The sequence below is a fragment of the Pollachius pollachius genome, assembly GCF_949987615.1.
Source record: "Pollachius pollachius genome assembly, chromosome: 13".
NCBI classification, from domain to species: Eukaryota; Metazoa; Chordata; class Actinopteri; order Gadiformes; family Gadidae; genus Pollachius; species Pollachius pollachius.
This window is the reverse complement of record NC_136946.1, coordinates 588772-606791: the sequence shown is the minus strand read 5'-3', so window position 1 is coordinate 606791 and position 18020 is coordinate 588772. Positions and strand designations below refer to the sequence as shown.

Here is an 18020-nt window from a genome sequence, read left to right as displayed (position 1 = left end):
GTCCAAGAATCAACAACAGACAGCGGTGTTTAAACCCACTGCTTAGTTCAGAACCTATTCATATGGGCCGTCACTGCCGACAGCCGTTAAGCAAGGCAGGGGATGCAGCGCCCCAAGAAGCCACCAGGGCAAAGGTTGGGGATGACCCTTGTCCCTGCCAAGGATTTGACAAAACATTTTTATTGATTGAGTCTAACTCTTTTATTTACAAGCCTATCTATACCAATTGGTATTCATCATTTGGAATCTGAATCGATTAAGACATGATTAGACTGATTCCATTGGCCGCGTCAATGGCGGCAGCCGGCGTTTTCGGCCTTCTATCAGCTCTTTTAATATACGGTTTTACTATACAACTTTTTGCAACTGGCCAGGTTTCTAACCATGACAGGTTGGAGATAAATGGCCGCACTGCCTCACTGTTTCAGGGCTAAAAAATGGAAGATGCCAACCTCAAACAGCCAACCTTTCATCATACTTGCTCACCGGGGACATTCACCAGTGCCCCGGCCCGGATTTCAACGGCACTTCAACAAACACACTCACGGGCGAAGCTATCTACAATGGGAGCTACGCTATGAAGCTACAGTTAGGCGTGACTTTCAGTGAATCTGCAAAGAATGACAATATCCACTTACCTAATCTTGCCACTGCTGTCTGCTGTCGGAGCGACTTGAAAGTTCTGCTACCGAGGCCCGATGAGACACCTGCCCAGTCGTGGACCCGACGGGCGGCCTTATCGCTGACTGCTCCGCTCCGCTGCAGGGGACTGACAGAGGCCTGACAGAGGCCTGACAGAGGTCAGGCCTGACAGAGGCCAGACAGCGGCCTGAAAGAGGCCTGACAGTGGCCTGGAAACATCCCCGGGCACTGAGAGCGCCTCGAAGGATGCGGTAAATGTAATCCTCAGAGCGGACAGTGAAGCCGGAGCCAACTGTACTTCTATGAGGGACCAGTTTGAGATACTCAAAGCAAAAGGCTTGCATTTTATGCACTTAAATGTAAGGAGTATTCTACCCAAAGTAGGCAAAATTCGATTTCTGATTAACAGAACCAAGGATTCAGCATTTCTGAAACCAGGCTTGGTTTCAGTATCACTGACTCTGTGATTGGAATGGACAACTATTGCCTGGTCAGAAAAGACCGCAATAGGAACGGAGGCGGAGTTTGTGTGTTTATTCGATCAGACTTACACTTTTCAGTCAAGGAAGATTTGATCAATGATGAAGCCGAGATCTTAATGAAAGACATTTTCCTTCCCAAAACCAAGCCCATTCTTTTAGGGGTCTGTTATAGACCTCCTCAGCAAAATTCGTTTTATGACCACTTGGAGAATGGATTAGTTAAATTTTTGAAATGGATGGAGAGTGAATGTATTTTAATAGCAGATTTTAACACTGATGTCATTAAGAAATCTTGCCCCACCTACAGTTGTTATTCCAGGTGTTGTAACATGTTCGGCCTTACCCAATTAATTAAGGACCCCACCAGAACCCAAAGCACGATTTTTGATTTTGGTTTCTGATAAGGAGAATATCTCCCAGAGTGGAGTTATAAAGTATGCCTTAAGTGACCACGTTCTAACCTACTGCGCCAGAAAGCTGCAAAGAGCCACATTTGATCAACATAAAATGATCAAAATGATGTAATTCAAACGCTATTCAGCAGACAGGCTCAGAGAGAAAATACAAACGCTGAATTGGTCATCAGTTTTAAAAACTATGGATATCAATCTGGCATGGGCTGACTTTAAAACCCTGTTTCTTTCCGTTATGATTCAGTGGCTCCAGCAAGGTCAGCCAGGGTAAAGCAAAGGTCTCATCCTTGGTTTAAAACAGAGGTACTTGAAGCCATCAGCGCTCGGGATAAAGTCGTCTAAGTACAAACTCTCAGGGGACCCAGCTGACTTCTTACAGTTTACAGTAAATCCTGCATGATCGAGGCTCAACGTATAGTCAAAGAGGCCGAAAGGACCTACCTTTCTGAACAGATAAATGAGAACAAGGACAATCCCAAAAATCTTTGAAAGGTTCTAAAAAATCTTGTTTGCTCAACTTAGACAAAAAGCCCTCCAGTTCATGCATTTCTCTCTCCATAGATGGAAATGAGGTCAATAAGAAGAAGGAAGAAGTCAAGAAGGAGGATATTGTCAATCACTTTAAAACGTATTTCACCTCAGTTGCCCACAAAATTTTGGAGAGGCTAGCACCCAGCCCAAGAGTGCAAGGGCCTGAACACATTCAGGATTTCTATTCAAGGTTAGTTTTTTTTTTTTTTTTTGTGTCGGTAGAAAAAAATCGGAAACATGCTAAAGGAGCTTAACTCAGCTAAAGCCAAAGAGCTGGATAAGATCTCAGCCAGGTTTTTGAAACATGCAGCTGATCTGATAGGTCCTGTTATTGCTCATATTATTAATCTCAGTGTTTCCCCCAGGAAATGTCTTAGTCAAGGTGGTCGAGGAGCGCAGGAGGGGGGGGGGGGGGGGATATATATATTTCCTTTTTTTTTATGTGCATTGGTAGTCAAGGCGGGGCCCTATTGTTGTTAAGGCGGACGCCTTAACCATACAGTGCTGGGGGAAACACTATCTGTCCCTAGAACAAGGCACTATACATGATGACATGAAACATTCCAAGGTCATCCCACTTTTAAGAAAGTTGTCATGTCTGATCCGGGAAACTATAGACCGGTCTCTATTTTGAGCGTAACCTCTAAGGTCCTGGAGAAAGTGGTTCATGAACACTTATATCAATATGCTGTTGATTCCAGACACCTTTATGAATTTGAATCAGGGTTCAGAAAGTCTCATTCAACTGATTCCTGTTTGCAGTACCTAACTGACTTCATAAGAGGTGAAATCAATGTTGGCAAACCATGTGGCATGATCCTAATTGATTTACAGAAGGCCTTTGACACTGTTGATCATAGCCTACTGTACAGCAAGTTGTCAGCTTTAGGCCTGAGCACTCCCACCTTAAGATGGTTTGTTTCCTACATGTCTGATAGATCCCAAAATACAGAATTCCAAAGCCATCTATCCAGGGAACAACCGGCAACATGTGGAGTCCCACAAGGGAGTGTGTAGGGGCCATTAATGTTGATGATATATATAAACGTCATGAAGCGGGCTTGTAAAGAGAATCTGGTTTTATATGCTGATGACTAAGCTATCTTAGCCTCCAACAAAGATGAGCTCAAGCTGAATGACACTCTGCCAGAGGAATTTAGTAATATCAGGGACTGGCTTTTAGACAACAAATTGTCTCTTTACGTGGCCAAAACTGATTCATAGTGTTTGGTTCTAAGCCTAGGCTGCACAAGAAAAGGTTGACCTGCATCAGCCTTGGTGGGCAGCTCTTCCATGCCAAGCCCTCAGTGACCTATAGCTCTTTAGCTATAGGCAGCTATAGATGCTCATCAGATGGCAGTCTAGATAGAGCGAGCATGGCGTCAAAGATCATGAGCAAGGTGACCAGCCGAACCAGATTCCTAGCTAGGAAAGCCCCATTCCTTGATGCAGTGAGTCTCAGACTGCTAGCTAATTCATTGGTTTTATGCCGCTTCGATTATGGCCTTGGCTCATGGTACAGGGGTCTTACTAAGGCCCTCAAACACAAACTGCAGGTTTCTCAGAACAAATGAGTCAGGGTAGTGCTAGGGCTCGCATCAAGGGACCACGTGGGTAAGCACCAGTTTCAACAGGGCTGGCTGCCCCTGGAGGTTGGGTCAGTCCTTCTCCAGCTCAGGGTGCTCCATAATGTCACCAGCATACTTTAAAAATCCCTCAGGATGACCCGGGATACCCAGGCTTACCACACCAGAGCTAGCACTGCAGACCAGGCCGGCCTTAACCTGCCATTAGGCCCTGGGGCCGAGCGGCTTCATAGGCCCCCTGAGAGGGGGTCTTACAATGACAATGGGTAAGTGCCATGTGTCTAGAGTGCAAAACGTATGAGTGACCCTCTCTGAGCCACAGAACATCACAATATTTATAAAATGTAGATTATAGATGACCAAATAATTGAAGGATAGACAAGGTGACCATATTCCATGACATTTTGATTTAACTCCATATTACCAAAAGAAAACATGATCTGCAGAAACACAAACATGCCTAATAACAGCATATCAACAAGTAAGAGGTTCCCCTTTGGCCTCGGCGGGCCTTGGGAATCCATCACACACACACACACACACACACACACACACACACACACACACAGGGCCTATCATGGGCCAGTATAAAATATATAGATATATTATAAATATATATATATATATATATATATATATATATATAACTGGCTCATATATATACATGGCTCATATATAAACATGAGCCAGTATAAAATAGATATATATATTATATATCTATTTTATACTGGCTCATGATAGGCCCCACGATCGGCGTAGGCCCAAAATAATGTGATTTTTTGTTTGCGGCCTACAAAGATCAGAGGCCTATCATGAGCTGCAGTATTTAATATATATATATATATTAAATACTGCAGCTCATGATAGGCCCCTGATCGCCGTAGGCTTCAGCCCAGGTAAGCCCGTGCATGATTCGATTTGAATCACAAGCCAAAACATTCCTTTAGAATGTGATAGGCTGTTGTGACATGGTGCCAACGTGGGTCACTGGTAAATTGGGCCAATTAGAAGCCACAAAAGTTCATATCAAGTGATGGACAGAAAATTCGGGCCCCAAGAAATTACATTGTTCTGGGCCTACGCCGATCGGGGGGCCTATCATGAGCCAGTATATATTAAACAAAAAGAAATTAATACTGCAGCTCACGATAGGCCCCTGATCGTCGTAGGCCCTTGGGCTTCAGCCCAGGTAAGCCCGTGCATTAAGGCGGCCTTGCTGCAGACATGTTCTTACCCAAGTTCAATACAAATGTGCTCTCAAATAATGTACTCTCAAATACAGTAGAGTGGTGAACTGGAACAAGTTACCTATGGTGATGAAGAGTATAGGTAACCATCTTTGTTTCAGAAAAAAAGTAAAATCCTGGCTCATGGAGAATTTAGAATCCTAGTGGCACTAACCTGATCTTCCCCATGTGTGTTGTGTCGGTGTTTATTTATCTCTGTCTTCTCAATATGCTTTTAATATACAAAGTGAGGGTAGGGCATTTTCTTTCCCACAATGTTTTTATTGATGATTTTATGTGGATGTATGTCCTGTCTATCAACATCAGGGACCATGATAGTGCTTGTATTTGTCATGTTGTTTTCTATCCCTTGGAGATGTCTGTATTCCAAATAAATCAAATCAAATCAAGTGACATGGAACAGACTCATAAACATTCTGGAATTGTACATCTCTCACATTGGAAGACATTTAACCCAGGGTCATCGAGCAGCTTCTTAGAACCGCTTCTGAACTCAAGGAAATTCCACTTGTTCAAAGTGATTCCACTGCGGGCATTGGGGAACCTTTAGGGAGTAAGGAACACTTTAGGGAGTAGGGAACACTTTAGGTAGAAGGGAACACTTTAGGGAGTAGGGAGTAAGGAACTGTTTGGGGAGTTAGGGACAACGTAGGCAGTAGGAAACATTTTAGGGAGTTAAGGACAATGTAGGAAGTAGGGAACCTTTAGGGAGTTAGGGACAATGTAGGGGGTAGGGAACATTGCACGGAGTAGGAAACACTTTAGGGAGTAGGGGACACTTCGGTGAGTAGGAAACAGTGTAGGGACTAGGAAACAGTGTAGAGAGTAGGGAACATCAGTGTGTGGATGAGCAAGGAATGACAAAATATAGGGAAATCAATAGATCTGCTTTCGCCGTGTAGCGTTATTTGTTTATTGAAGTTAAATTGATTTAACATGACTCATGATTTTGCTTAAAAAAATGTATGAAGAAATGCGACACACACCCATCTAGTAGTCATACTCGATAATAGTTCATTCAATTTTGGATAAAACTACCAAAAGGAATATTGTCAAGTCCAATCGTTCGAGAAAAATCACATCTTATACAAAAGTTATAAATATGAATACAAACGTAATCATTAAAATAGATATCTTTAACTGTAGAGGAAGATAAATGTAATGATGTTTATAACTTTAGAGGAATGGATGTAAAATATATAATGTTTATAACTGTGGAAGAAGATAAATCTGTTGTATTGATAATTTTTAATTCCCATTAAAGCGCAACTGTTTCAGATTGAATTCCAATACCATGGGATTTAAAAAAGTATGTTTTGGGCTGAGAGTTTTAGGACGGAGGGGGGCGTGCTATCGCCATGGTTACGACCCAGGCCAACTTTGTGTCACTTTCTTAGCAGCGCCGTCGTATGTGAGTGTTATAATGAGTGATGTTGCATAAGAAACCCGCCGCACGCGGTAGCCTTATACTACAGGGGTCCGGGAAGTCTCACCCTCACTCGGACATTAAATAAACCTCTGCCCGGACGAGGCTTCAGCACCAACACACACCGTAAGACTGCAGTGTCTGAAGAACACAACCGTACTGTCAACCAAAACATTGGATTTTACCACTTTTATCTCTTAATTGGGGACATATTTCTGTAACAGGGAGAACATGGCATAGAATACTATGTTTACGATCATATAAGTCAAATGACAAACTTCTTTTGGGTTCACTGGCTCTTAAACTAAAACTCAACACTTTTGTATTTAATCACAACACAAACTAGTCATAGGGATCCTGTCTGTGCTACTGTTGACAAGCGTGTGTGTGTGTGCGTGTGTGTGTGTGTGTGTTGCTACAACCGACATAGAGACACTGAGGAAGCATTATTATTAAAAAGAAAAAGAGGGTAGAGATCCTGGGTGAAGGAGGACCAGAAGGTGTGGAGGTGTGTCGGTGTGTCTGAGGACCCTCCTCCACCTGGGGACACTCTGTAGAAGGACAGAGAGCCAGCAGGCCGGTCCAGATACACTCCTACTCTGGTGGAGCCAGCGGGGGGGAGCTGTATGACTGTTACCATACCTTTGTACCAGGCAGTGTATCGATTACCACAACAAAGACTCCAAGAATTGTTGTTCCATCCAAGCTCGCTGTCATAACCCTCTCCTCTCCTTGTGATTCCTCTGTATGTCACTCCTATATCAACAACTCCTCCCCACTCTACCTCCCAGTAACAGCGGCCAGTCAGAGCCTCTCTACCCAACACCTGGGGCCAGGAGTCAAATCTCTCTGGGTGATCCGGATACGACTGGTAGTATCCAGTCCACGTAACCTTTCTGTTGTCCTTAGAAAGAGAGAGGTCTCTGTGGGCTGTGTTTGGGTCCAGAGTGAGTTCACAGGCATCTGACGGGAGAATATGACATGATTAGCTTCTAAACCCAATAGAAATTTACTTATGAAATAATGAATCGTTTCCAATTATTTTTTAATAACAATTGATCCACAAATAAAATGTTTGGTTGATAAGGGTTGTCTTAATAATAATAATCAATATTATAATTATAATTAAAGCTTTAAGCAGCATTTATGGTGGGCGGAGCCTATCCCAGAGTGCTTCCATCCGGTTGACCACGTTGAACAGCCTCATCCTGGGTCTGGTGATACACAGGCTGATGGCCGCACGTCAAAGGGGGGAGGAGTTAGGCTACTGCAACGTTGTTAACGCTGTAGCGCCCCCTTTGGGCCGACTGGATTAACTTTAGCCTGCTAAACCTTGAACTATCTTTCTTAAGTAGCCCAAGTTGGGGGATGATTGCCCAAGGCTAACCCAGGCATCAGGCTCCTAGGGGTGGCTGGGCTCATTCGGGTGTCTGGCGGCCATGTTGTTACGGGTTATCGTAATCTTAGTGAAATGATCATTGTGGTCACTACTTGGTTGGACTGAATAAAGCTAGGACACAGCAGAAGTGGAAGATTTTCTTTCCACCTGAAATAATGTTTGAGGATACATCAACAGACAGACTGTTTCTCAGAGTTTGTTGTAGGATCACGAGATGGTTGAGGAGTCATCAACGGATAAACTGTTTATCAACAGGCTGATGCAGATACAACATCAAACATCTTCATACCCAGTAGGATTTCAATGAACGGACGTCACCCTCTGCTGTGTAGATGGACTTTCCATCACAATAGGCAGGCCTCGACATTAACGGTTGCCCGCTTGCCCGGGGCAGGTGAACTCTGTGATCGGGCAATTTAAATGTGACATGTAGTTGCCCGTTCGGGCAAGTGATTTTTCTTTTTAGAAACTACACTAAATGTGCCTACAAAATAAAAATCCTATATCCTGGAAGCGGAACTTATACAGTGCTGGGCGTCAGTTTTCGGTAAAACAAGAGAATAAGAATCATAACAATAATTTGTGTTCAGTCACTTCCATATAGCCAACCGCCACATACGGAATAGAACAAAAAGAAGAGTCACTTTCATTATGTTCCTTCAGCCTCCGAAAAAACTGTCCGAGTGCCAGGTAAATGTTACAGAATTTAATAAATAAAGACACCTGAAAATGAGACGCCGCCAGGATATGAAACAAAAAGGCAAAGGAAGTTTCCGTGGGTCCGTCTTGACAGCGGGTAAAAGTTAACTGATTGTGGTTTTGACTACCCTGCAATCGGATTCATCAACACAATTTCACTACATAACGGGTGTAGTAAGTTGAGGACAGTTTAGGACACCGTATCGACAAAAATCACAATGACATGTTGCTATCGATATCCGTGCGAGAAAAGCACTTAAATCTACGTTCCGGCTGCTATCTGTTTTAGGGACTAGAGAGAGAAATTACATGCCACCGACTTCACTTGGACAAAAGAAAATCACCACAAATCAATAAAAATACATTTTGTCATTCTGATTGCTGTAGTAGTTGCCAATGGTGGGCTGTTACTTACTACATTTGATTATTTTGCCGACAATTTTGCATTAAAACGAATCGAGATGCAATTAATAGTTTGAAATATTCACCAAAAATCAATAAAAATAAATGTTGTCATTCTGGCCCTATATGAATATATTAGCTGGTTTGACAGCTTTGCAGCCATAATTGCTATGTTTTGTATTTGAATAAATTATTATAATTCAACAAATACTTGTTGGTTTTATACATTTTTATAATATGCCTACATTTTCCATTTTGGGCAAGTATGTTATGCTATTGGGCAAGTAAAACATAACAGCCACTTGCCGTTTGGGCAAGTGGCTTGAAAAGATTAATGTGAAGGCCTGACAATAGGTTTGTTGTGATGAATCAAACACTCACACTTCCCTAGAGCTGCTTTCAGGTCTCGTGGGTTTTCCGTCCTCACATTCAGCGTCTCCTCCGGCTGGTCCTGGCCTCTGATCACGGTCCGTACGTCTGCCTGAGGACAGACCTCCACCGGCGTCCAGTCTTCTGATTCAACACAGTGTTGCTCATTCACTTGTAAGCGTGATCTAATCTGATCAGCCAGAACTGTGACTAGGTAATTTACCCGTAAATCAGGTATTTTTTTGAAACGCTTGTTGCAAAGAGGACATTTGTAGGAGGATTTGCCACTCCAGCTTGTTTCAATACAGGCGCTACAGAAGTTGTGTCCACATGGTGTAGAAACTGGGCTTCTGAACACCTCCAGACAGATGGGACAGGAAAGGTTCTCTTCAGAAAAGGAAGGGGAGGCAGAAGCCATTCCTAGACAGAGAAAACAAGTTGAAGGGAAGAGGTTTTTAAGGACAACACCAGTCTGGTCTGGTTTAGAAAAGGAATCACAAATAAACAAAAGAGGAACAAGTTTGTCCGCATAACCATATGACAGAGGCTTATACTGGTTTGAACTAGTTCTACCAAAGGGCTACAACTGTAATCATTACAAATGATGTTGGTAACAAATGTTTAAGTGAAGCCAGGAGACGATGCAATGGTTTCATCACCAGACCAGTATTGTCCTTTACCTTCTCAAATCATTGTGTTGTTTCACTCACCTTGTTCTGGTTTCTGTCCGTCAGACTTATTGTTCAAAAATGTATTTTCTTTTCCTCCAGAAGCAGCGAACAGCCTCCACGTCGCGTTGCTTTTTTTCAGATTAAAGTTTTCTTTGTTTGCTGGACGAGTCAGCCTCTTCTCTCAGCTGCTCGACCAATCAGCTGCTCTACCAATCAGCCGCAGGGCGGGGCAATTGAACTCGTTTCAGGTGATGCCGAGAAACGCATTCCTTCTGAAGCATGCCTCCCATCAGAGAGGTAGGGCTCGGCCGGTAAAGCCAGAGCAAGGAAGTGTCAAACAGCCAACCAAACTTCCCAAAATGATTTGACCAAGACTGTTGAGTCATAATCCCCTGTTGCAGGGGATTATGACTCAATTTCCTTTGAGGTCTGGGTTTACAAGAACGTCAGAAATAAACAGAAAAGTAAAAGTATGCCCGCTCCTGGTTATGGGTAATTATCTAGTAGTTTGCCACATGACTGCTTCTCATGTGTTTAAAGGCCGTACGACTTCTTTGGCATTGGGGGAGATGGGTTTAACCTGACACTGGGTCATTTCGGGTTGAAGAGGGTAACCCGAGTGTTGTTATTATTGTTGAATAGTTGTAATCTGATTATTATTACACACAATGCAGAAACTGCAGTATAACTAGTTGATTGAAGATTCTTCAACAGACTGTTAACCAAAAGTTTGATACAACATCAAACATCTTCCTTACAAGTAGGATTTGAATAAAAACAACTTTGGATAGACTTTCCATCACAATTGTTAATGTGTGTTGTGAGGAATCAAAATAAACAAACATTTACACTTCCCTAGAGCTGCTTTCACGTCAGATGGGTTCTCCGTCCTCACGTTCAGCGTCTCCTCCAGTTGATCCAGGAATCTGCTCACGGTCCGTGCGTATGGCTGAGGACAGACCTCCACCGTTGTCCAGTCCCTGAAGTGTGGTGGAATCTCTGGTATTCCGAAGGTCTGAGGGAAGTGGAGGGGGTCTTCAGTCTGTGAGCCCCGCATCATCTTTAAGCTTTCATTGGTCAGATATTGTATTTCGGGCTGCAGCTCTGCGATGAGGCTTCCGGCTTGGTGTTCTGAGGAAACTGTATTATAGATCTCCTCAATCTGTTGTTGCCTCCACCGGATCATCTGCTGAACTTCAGACTGTGTCTTCTGCAGCTGGGTCGCTTGTTCAGTATGGCAGAAGATCTCCAGAGGTTAGCTGTGTTTCCTAGAGAACCTGTCTTCCAGTCGGTCCATAGGGTTGACCAGCTGATGTCTCTTCAGTCCTGGGACCCTCTGATGAGGCTCCAGGTGGGTGTGGCAGTAAGAGATGAGACACACTAGGCAGGACTTCACGGCTTTCAGCTTGGTCCCATTACAGACATCACAGGGAACTTCTCCTGGTTTAGCACAGTGTTGCTCATTCACTTGGCAGTGCGATCTAAACTGATCAGCCAGATCTGTGATGCTGTAATTGAACCGTAAATCAGGTCTTTTTTGAAAAATAATATTGCAAATAGGACATTTGTAGTGGGATTGGCCACGCCAGTTGTTTCAATGCAGGCTCTACAGAAGTAGTGTCCACATGGTGTAGAAACTGGGCTTTTGAACACATCCAGACAGATGGGACATGAAAGGTTATTTTCAAAAAAGGAAGACAAGGCAGAGGCCATTCCTAGACAAATAAAACAAGGTTGATGCATTAAGGAATCACATTCTTTGAATTTAACGAAGGGAAGAGGTTTTTAATGACATTTGTTGAAGCCCTTCTTGAGGCTGATTAAGCATATGTGCACCACTGCTATGAATGAAAACAATAACAGCAAAACTGTTGGCTATGGCCTGAAGGGCCTTTTCTCCTTTTGCAGGGGATTATGAATCAACTTCCTTTGTGGTCTGGTTTAACATCACAAATAAACAGAAAAGTAAAAAGTCTGTCCGCTTAACTGTATGAACGAGGCTTATACCGGTTTGAACTAGTTCTACCAAAGTGTGTAGGGAGTAGGGAACATAAGTGTGTGGATGTGGATGGAATGACAAAATACAGGGACATCAGTGGATACGCTTTCGCCGTTGTGTAGCTATATTTGTTTATTGAGGTTGAATTAATTAATAAAAATGTATGAGGAAATGAGACCCACACCCATCTAGTAGTCAAACTCTATTACAGTCAATTCAATTTTGGATGAAAACATCAAAAAGGAATATTGTCCTATCGATGAGAAGGATCACATCTTATGCAAAAGTTACCAGCAAAGATATAATTAGTTTATGTACATGTTGGGTTGAAGAGTGAAGGCCTCAACACATATAGTAAATCATATATCCTGACCCATGACCCTGTTTGTTTACAGTTAAGGACCAGGAAATCATACACATCAACACCATATGTAGTGACAGAGATTGAGTTCGTACAGAAATAGTCACAATCGTTTGATTCAGAAATACTACAGAATGAATGAATGAATAAAATGATAACCCTAACCCTTTATCAATATATATCTTTAACTGTCGAGGAAGCTAAATATATAGATAAATCTGTGGTATTGATTTAATTTCATAATTTTTATTTATTTTAGTACCGTCGTTATGCATGAGTGGTATAATAAGGGATGTGTGTGTGTAATGCCCCACACACCATAGCGATATACTAAAGGTGTCTGGGAATCCCAACCCTCACTCAGACGCTGGCATTAGAAACACCGCTGGCCGGACAGACCTCCACAAGCCGTGCCGCCGGTTCCCTGAGGTCGTGACGCCAGACTACCTCGGTATGTGTGTGTGTGTGCGTGTGTGTATTCGTTTGTGTATGTATGTTTGTGTGTTTGTGTATGTTGCTACAACCAACACAGATACACTGAGGAATCAGGCTTCAAATAAAAGCCAGGGTAGAGGTCCTGGGTGAAGGAGGCCCGGAAGGTGTGGAGGTGTGTCAGTGTGTCTGAGGACCCTCCTCCACCTGGGGACACTCTGTAGAAGGACAGAGAGCCAGCAGGCCGGTCCAGATACACTCCTACTCTGGTAGAGCCAGCGGGGGGGAGCTGTAAGACTGTTACACTACCTTTGTACCAGGCAGTGTATCGATTACCATAACAACGAAGGCTCCAGGAATTGTTGTTCCATCCAAGCCGGCTGTCATCTACCATTCCTCTCCTAATGATTCCTCTGTATGTCACTCCTACCTCCACATGTCCTTCCCACTCTACCTCCCAGTAACAGCGACCAGTCAGACCCTCTCTACACAACACCTGGGGCCAGGTGTCAAATCTATCTGGGTGATCAGGATATTTTCCTGTCCACATCACCTTTCTGTTGCCATCAGACAGAGTGAGGTCTCTGTGGGTTGTGTTTGGGTCCAGTGTGAGTTCACAGGCATCTGACGGGAGAAGAATACATTAGCTTCCAAACCACGTAGAAATAAATGTATGTGTTAATAAATCATTTGCAATAAATTTTAATAATAATTGTAGTGATTTATTAGTACGTAGTTATAAAATCCTCACAACAAGTCAAATGTTTGGTTGATTAGGGTTTTCTTAATAATAATAATCAATATTATAAATATAATTAAAGCTTTATGCATCATTTATGGTGGGCGGAGCCTATCCCAGAGCGCTTCCATCCGGTTGACCACGTTGAACAGCCTCATCCTGGGTCTGGTGATACACAGGCTGATGGCCGCACGTCAAAGGGGGGAGGAGTTAGGCTACTGCAACGTTGTTAACGCTGTAGCGCCCCCTTTGGGCTGACTGGATTAACTTTAGCCTGCTAAACCTTGAACTATCTTTCTTAAGTAGCCCAAGTTGGGTGATGATTACCCAAGGCTAACCCTGGCATCAGGCTCCTAGGTGTGGCTGGGCTCATTCGGGTGTCTGGCGGCCATGTTGTTACGGGTTATCGTAATCTTAGTGAAATGATCATTGTGGTCACGAGTGATCTCTTCTCATAAGTGAGAAGAGATTTTCTTTCCACCTGAAATAATGTTTGAGGATACATCAACAGACAGACTGTTTATCACAGTTTGTTGTAGGATCACGAGATGGTTGAGAAGTCATCAATGGATAATCAGTTTATCAACAGCTTGATGAAGGATACAACATCAAACATCTTCATACCCAGTAGGATTTCAACGAACGGACGTCACCTCCTGCTGTGTGGATTGACTTTGCATCAACGGAACAGACACTTACACTTCCCTAAAGCTGCTTTCAGGTCTCGTGGGTTCTCCTTCCTAACGTTCAGCGTCTCCTCCAGCTGAACCTGGACTCTGCTCACGGTCCGTACGTCTGCCTGAGGACAGACCTCCACCGTCGTCCAGTCCCTGAAGTGTAGCAGATTCTCCGGGATTCTGAAGGCCTGGAGGAAGTGGAGGGGGTCTTCAGTCTGTGAGACCTGCATCATCTCTGAGCATTCACTGGTCAGTAATGTTATTTCCTCCACCAGCTCCAAAATTAGGCTTTCGGCTTGGTTCTCTGTTGAAACTGTAGAATAGATCTCGTGAATCTGTTCTTGTCTCTCCCGGATCATCTGCTGAACTTCAGACTGTATCTTCCACAGCTGTTTCATCTTCTCCTCATGTTCCTCCCTTATAGGTACAACAGGATGGCACTTGTGGTCCATCACTGTGCAGGACTGACACACAAACACCTGTTCAGTATGGCAGAAGAGCTCCAGAAGCTGGCTGTGTTTCTTACAAATCCTGTCTTCCAGTCGGTCCATAGGATTGACCAGCTGATGTCTCTTCAGGCCTGGGACTCTCTGATGAGGCTCCAGGTGGCTGTGGCAGTAAGAGGTGAGACACACTAGGCAGGACTTAACGGCTTTCAGCTTGGTCCCATTACAGACGTCACAGGGAACTTCTCCTGGTTTAGCACAGTGTTGCTCATTCACTTGTAAGCGTGATCTAAACTGATCGGCCAGATCTGTGATGAGGTAATTGACCCGTAAATCAGGTCTTTTTTTGAAACGCTTATTGCAAAGAGGACATTTGTATGAGGATTTGCCACGCCAGCTTGATTCAATACAGGTTCTACAGAAGTTGTGTCCACATGGTGTAGAAACGGGGCTATTTAACACCTCCAGACAGATGGGACAGGAAAGGTTCTCTTCAGAACAGGAAGGGAAGGCAGCGGCCATTCCTATACAGAGAAAACAAGGTTGATGCATTAAGGAACCACATTATTTTAATTGAATGAAGGGATCAAAGAGGTTTTTAAGGAAATTTTGTTGAAGCTATTCTCATTATTTTCAAATTTTTAATTTTTTTGTTGTTTTCCATAATTTTACACACAAGGACAAAAGTAGACATATATAATAATTACACCACCCCCCCCCCCGTCACAAAATCAGACAAGACAGTCAAAATAACAAAAATAATCTATAAAAAATACCTGGATGTTCAACTAAGTAGCAAACATAGTAACAATGAGTCAAGATATACAGAAAAACAAGAAAAACAAAAATGAGACACAATAATTAAGAAAATAAACAAAAAACAACAACAACAACAACAAAACAAACAGTTGTAGCCGTTCTTGAGGCTGAGCGTCACCAATTAACAAAAAAATAACAAGTCTGTCTGCATAACTACGAACGAGGCTTACACCGGTTTGAACTACTGCAATCAAGCTGCTACTACTGTTATCAATACAAATGATATTGGTAACAAATGTTTTAATGAGAGGATGCAATGGTTTCATCACCAGACCAGTATTGTCCTTTGCCTTCTCATATCATTGTATTGTTTCACTCACCTTGTTCTGGTTTCTGTCCGTCAGACTTATTGTCCAAAAAGGTATTTTCTTTTCCTCCAGAAGTAGAGAACAGCCTTCACGTTGCGTTGCTTTGTTTCGATTAAAGTATTCTCTCGTTTGCTGGACGAGTCAGCCTCTTCTCTCAGCTGCTCGACCAATCAGCTGCTCTACCAATCAGCTGCTCTACCAATCAGCTGCAGGGCGGGGTGATTGAACTCTTTCCAGGTGATACCGAGAAATGCATTCCTTCTGAAGTATGCATCCCGTCAGAGAGGTAGGGTTTGGCCCGGAAAAGGCAGAGCCAGGAAGTGTCAATCAGCCAACCAAACTTCCCAAAATGATGGGACAAAGACCGGCGCGGAACTTTGAAAGCCAGACACGGACGGCACATACCAAACCTATCCTAGCTGGCTTACCAATTCATCAACTTTAGAGGGTTTTCTTTAGAAAGAACCGTTAACAAAAACTACCTCGTGCATACAGAACAAAATATGCATTATGAAATTAGGCCTATACATATCCTGGCTATCAGGAAATAGGTAACCTGGTTTACCAGATTCCACTGAATTACAGTTGACTGTACGGCTGGCAATGAACACACAAATTATCTACACGACCGAAACCACATTCTTTTAGTCCAACAAGGTAATTAGCGTGTAAACACAAATGAAGCAGCATGCAATGTACGAGAAACTAGTCCCAATATTAGTGACAATAGTGGAAACCTTTCTATCTGCAGACAGAAATTCATGTCCAAGTATCAACGACAGACAACGGTGTTCAAGCCCACTGCTGAATACATCACCTATTCAGGTGGGCCATCACTGCCGACTCAGCCGTTAAGCAAGGCAGCTGAGGCAGCGCTCCAAGGAACCACCAGGGGGTAGGATGAGGCGGACATGAAGAGCAACGTGCAGCCGGGTGTTCCCAATCAGGAGGATAACGGGATGGAGCCTCTAATCCTGGAGGGATCAGGAGGTTAACGGATGGAGCCTCTAGTCCTGGAGGGATCAGGAGGTTAACATGGAGCCTCTAGTCCTGGAGGGATCAGGAGGATAACGGGATGGAGCCTCTAGTCCTGGAGGGATCAGGAGGTTAACATGGAGCCTCTAGTCCTGGAGGGATCAGGAGGTTAACGGATGGAGCCTCTAGTCCTGGAGGGATCAGGTTAACGGGATGGAGCCTCTAGTCCTGGAGGGATCAGGAGGTTAACATGGAGCCTCTAGTCCTGGAGGGATCAGGAGGTTAACATGGAGCCTCTAGTCCTGGAGGGATCAGGAGGTTAACGGATGGAGCCTCTAGTCCTGGAGGGATCAGGAGGTTAACGGATGGAGCCTCTAGTCCCGGAGTGATCAGGAGGTTAACATGGAGCCTCTAGTCCTGGAGGGATCAGGAGGTTAACGGATGGAGCCTCTAGTCCTGGAGGGTCAGGAGGTTAACATGGAGCCTCTAGTCCTGGAGGGATCAGGAGGTTAACATGGAGCCTCTAGTCCTGGAGGGATCAGGAGGTTAACGGATGGAGCCTCTAGTCCTGGAGGGATCAGGAGGTTAACATGGAGCCTCTAGTCCTGGAGGGATCAGGAGGTTAACATGGAGCCTCTAGTCCTGGAGGGATCAGGAGGTTAACGGATGGAGCCTCTAGTCCTGGATGGATCAGGAGGTTAACGGATGGAGCCTCTAGTCCTGGAGGGATCAGGAGGTTAACGGGATGAAGGGGACCCCAACCAGAGCCCCATCCATCACGTCAATTCTGAGAATCCAGTCTTAAAATAAACAGGAGTAAGGTCAACTCCAGCAGTCGTTTCGAGCCCTGCCAAGGATCTGATGAAACATTTTGTTGATTGAGCTTAAAGTACTTTATTTACAAGCCTATCTATACCAATTGGTATTCATCATTTGGAATTAGAACCGATTGAGTCTTGGGTAAACTGATTCCATTACATGGAACAGACTCATAAACATTCTGGAATTGTCCATCTCTGGATTAAACACATTGGAGGACATTTAACCCAGGGTCATCGAGCAGCTTCCTACAACCGCTTCTGAACTCAAGGAAATTCCACTTGTTCCGAGTGATTCCACTGCGGGCATAGGGAAAACTTTAGGGAGCAGGGAACACTTTAGGGAGTAGGGAACACTTTAGGGAGTACGGAGTAAGGAACCCTTTGGGGAGTTAGGGACAATGTAGAGGGTAGGAAACAGTGTAAGGAGTAGGAAACACTTTAGGGAGTAGGGGACACTTCAGGGAGTATGAAACAGTGTAGGGAGTAGGAAACACTTTAGTGAGTAGGGGACAATGTAGGGAGTAGGAAACAGTGAAGGGAGTAGGAGACAGTGTAAGGGGGGGGAACATAAGTGCG

General features: G+C 43.9%; 1 protein-coding gene across 1 annotated transcript; it reads right to left on the bottom strand.

The window, feature by feature from the left end:
- Positions 1-4548: 4548 nt before the first annotated feature.
- Positions 4549-16482, bottom strand: LOC307084801 (tripartite motif-containing protein 16-like; the record flags this gene model as incomplete). The annotated part of the gene is made up of 5 exons (XM_079749304.1): positions 4549-7290; positions 9209-9616; positions 9907-10026; positions 14098-14861; positions 16466-16482. The coding sequence occupies 5 exons, from the start codon at positions 16480-16482 to the stop codon at positions 6743-6745; spliced, it is 1857 nt and encodes a 618-aa protein (XP_079605430.1). The 3' UTR covers positions 4549-6742.
- Positions 16483-18020: the final 1538 nt, after the last annotated feature.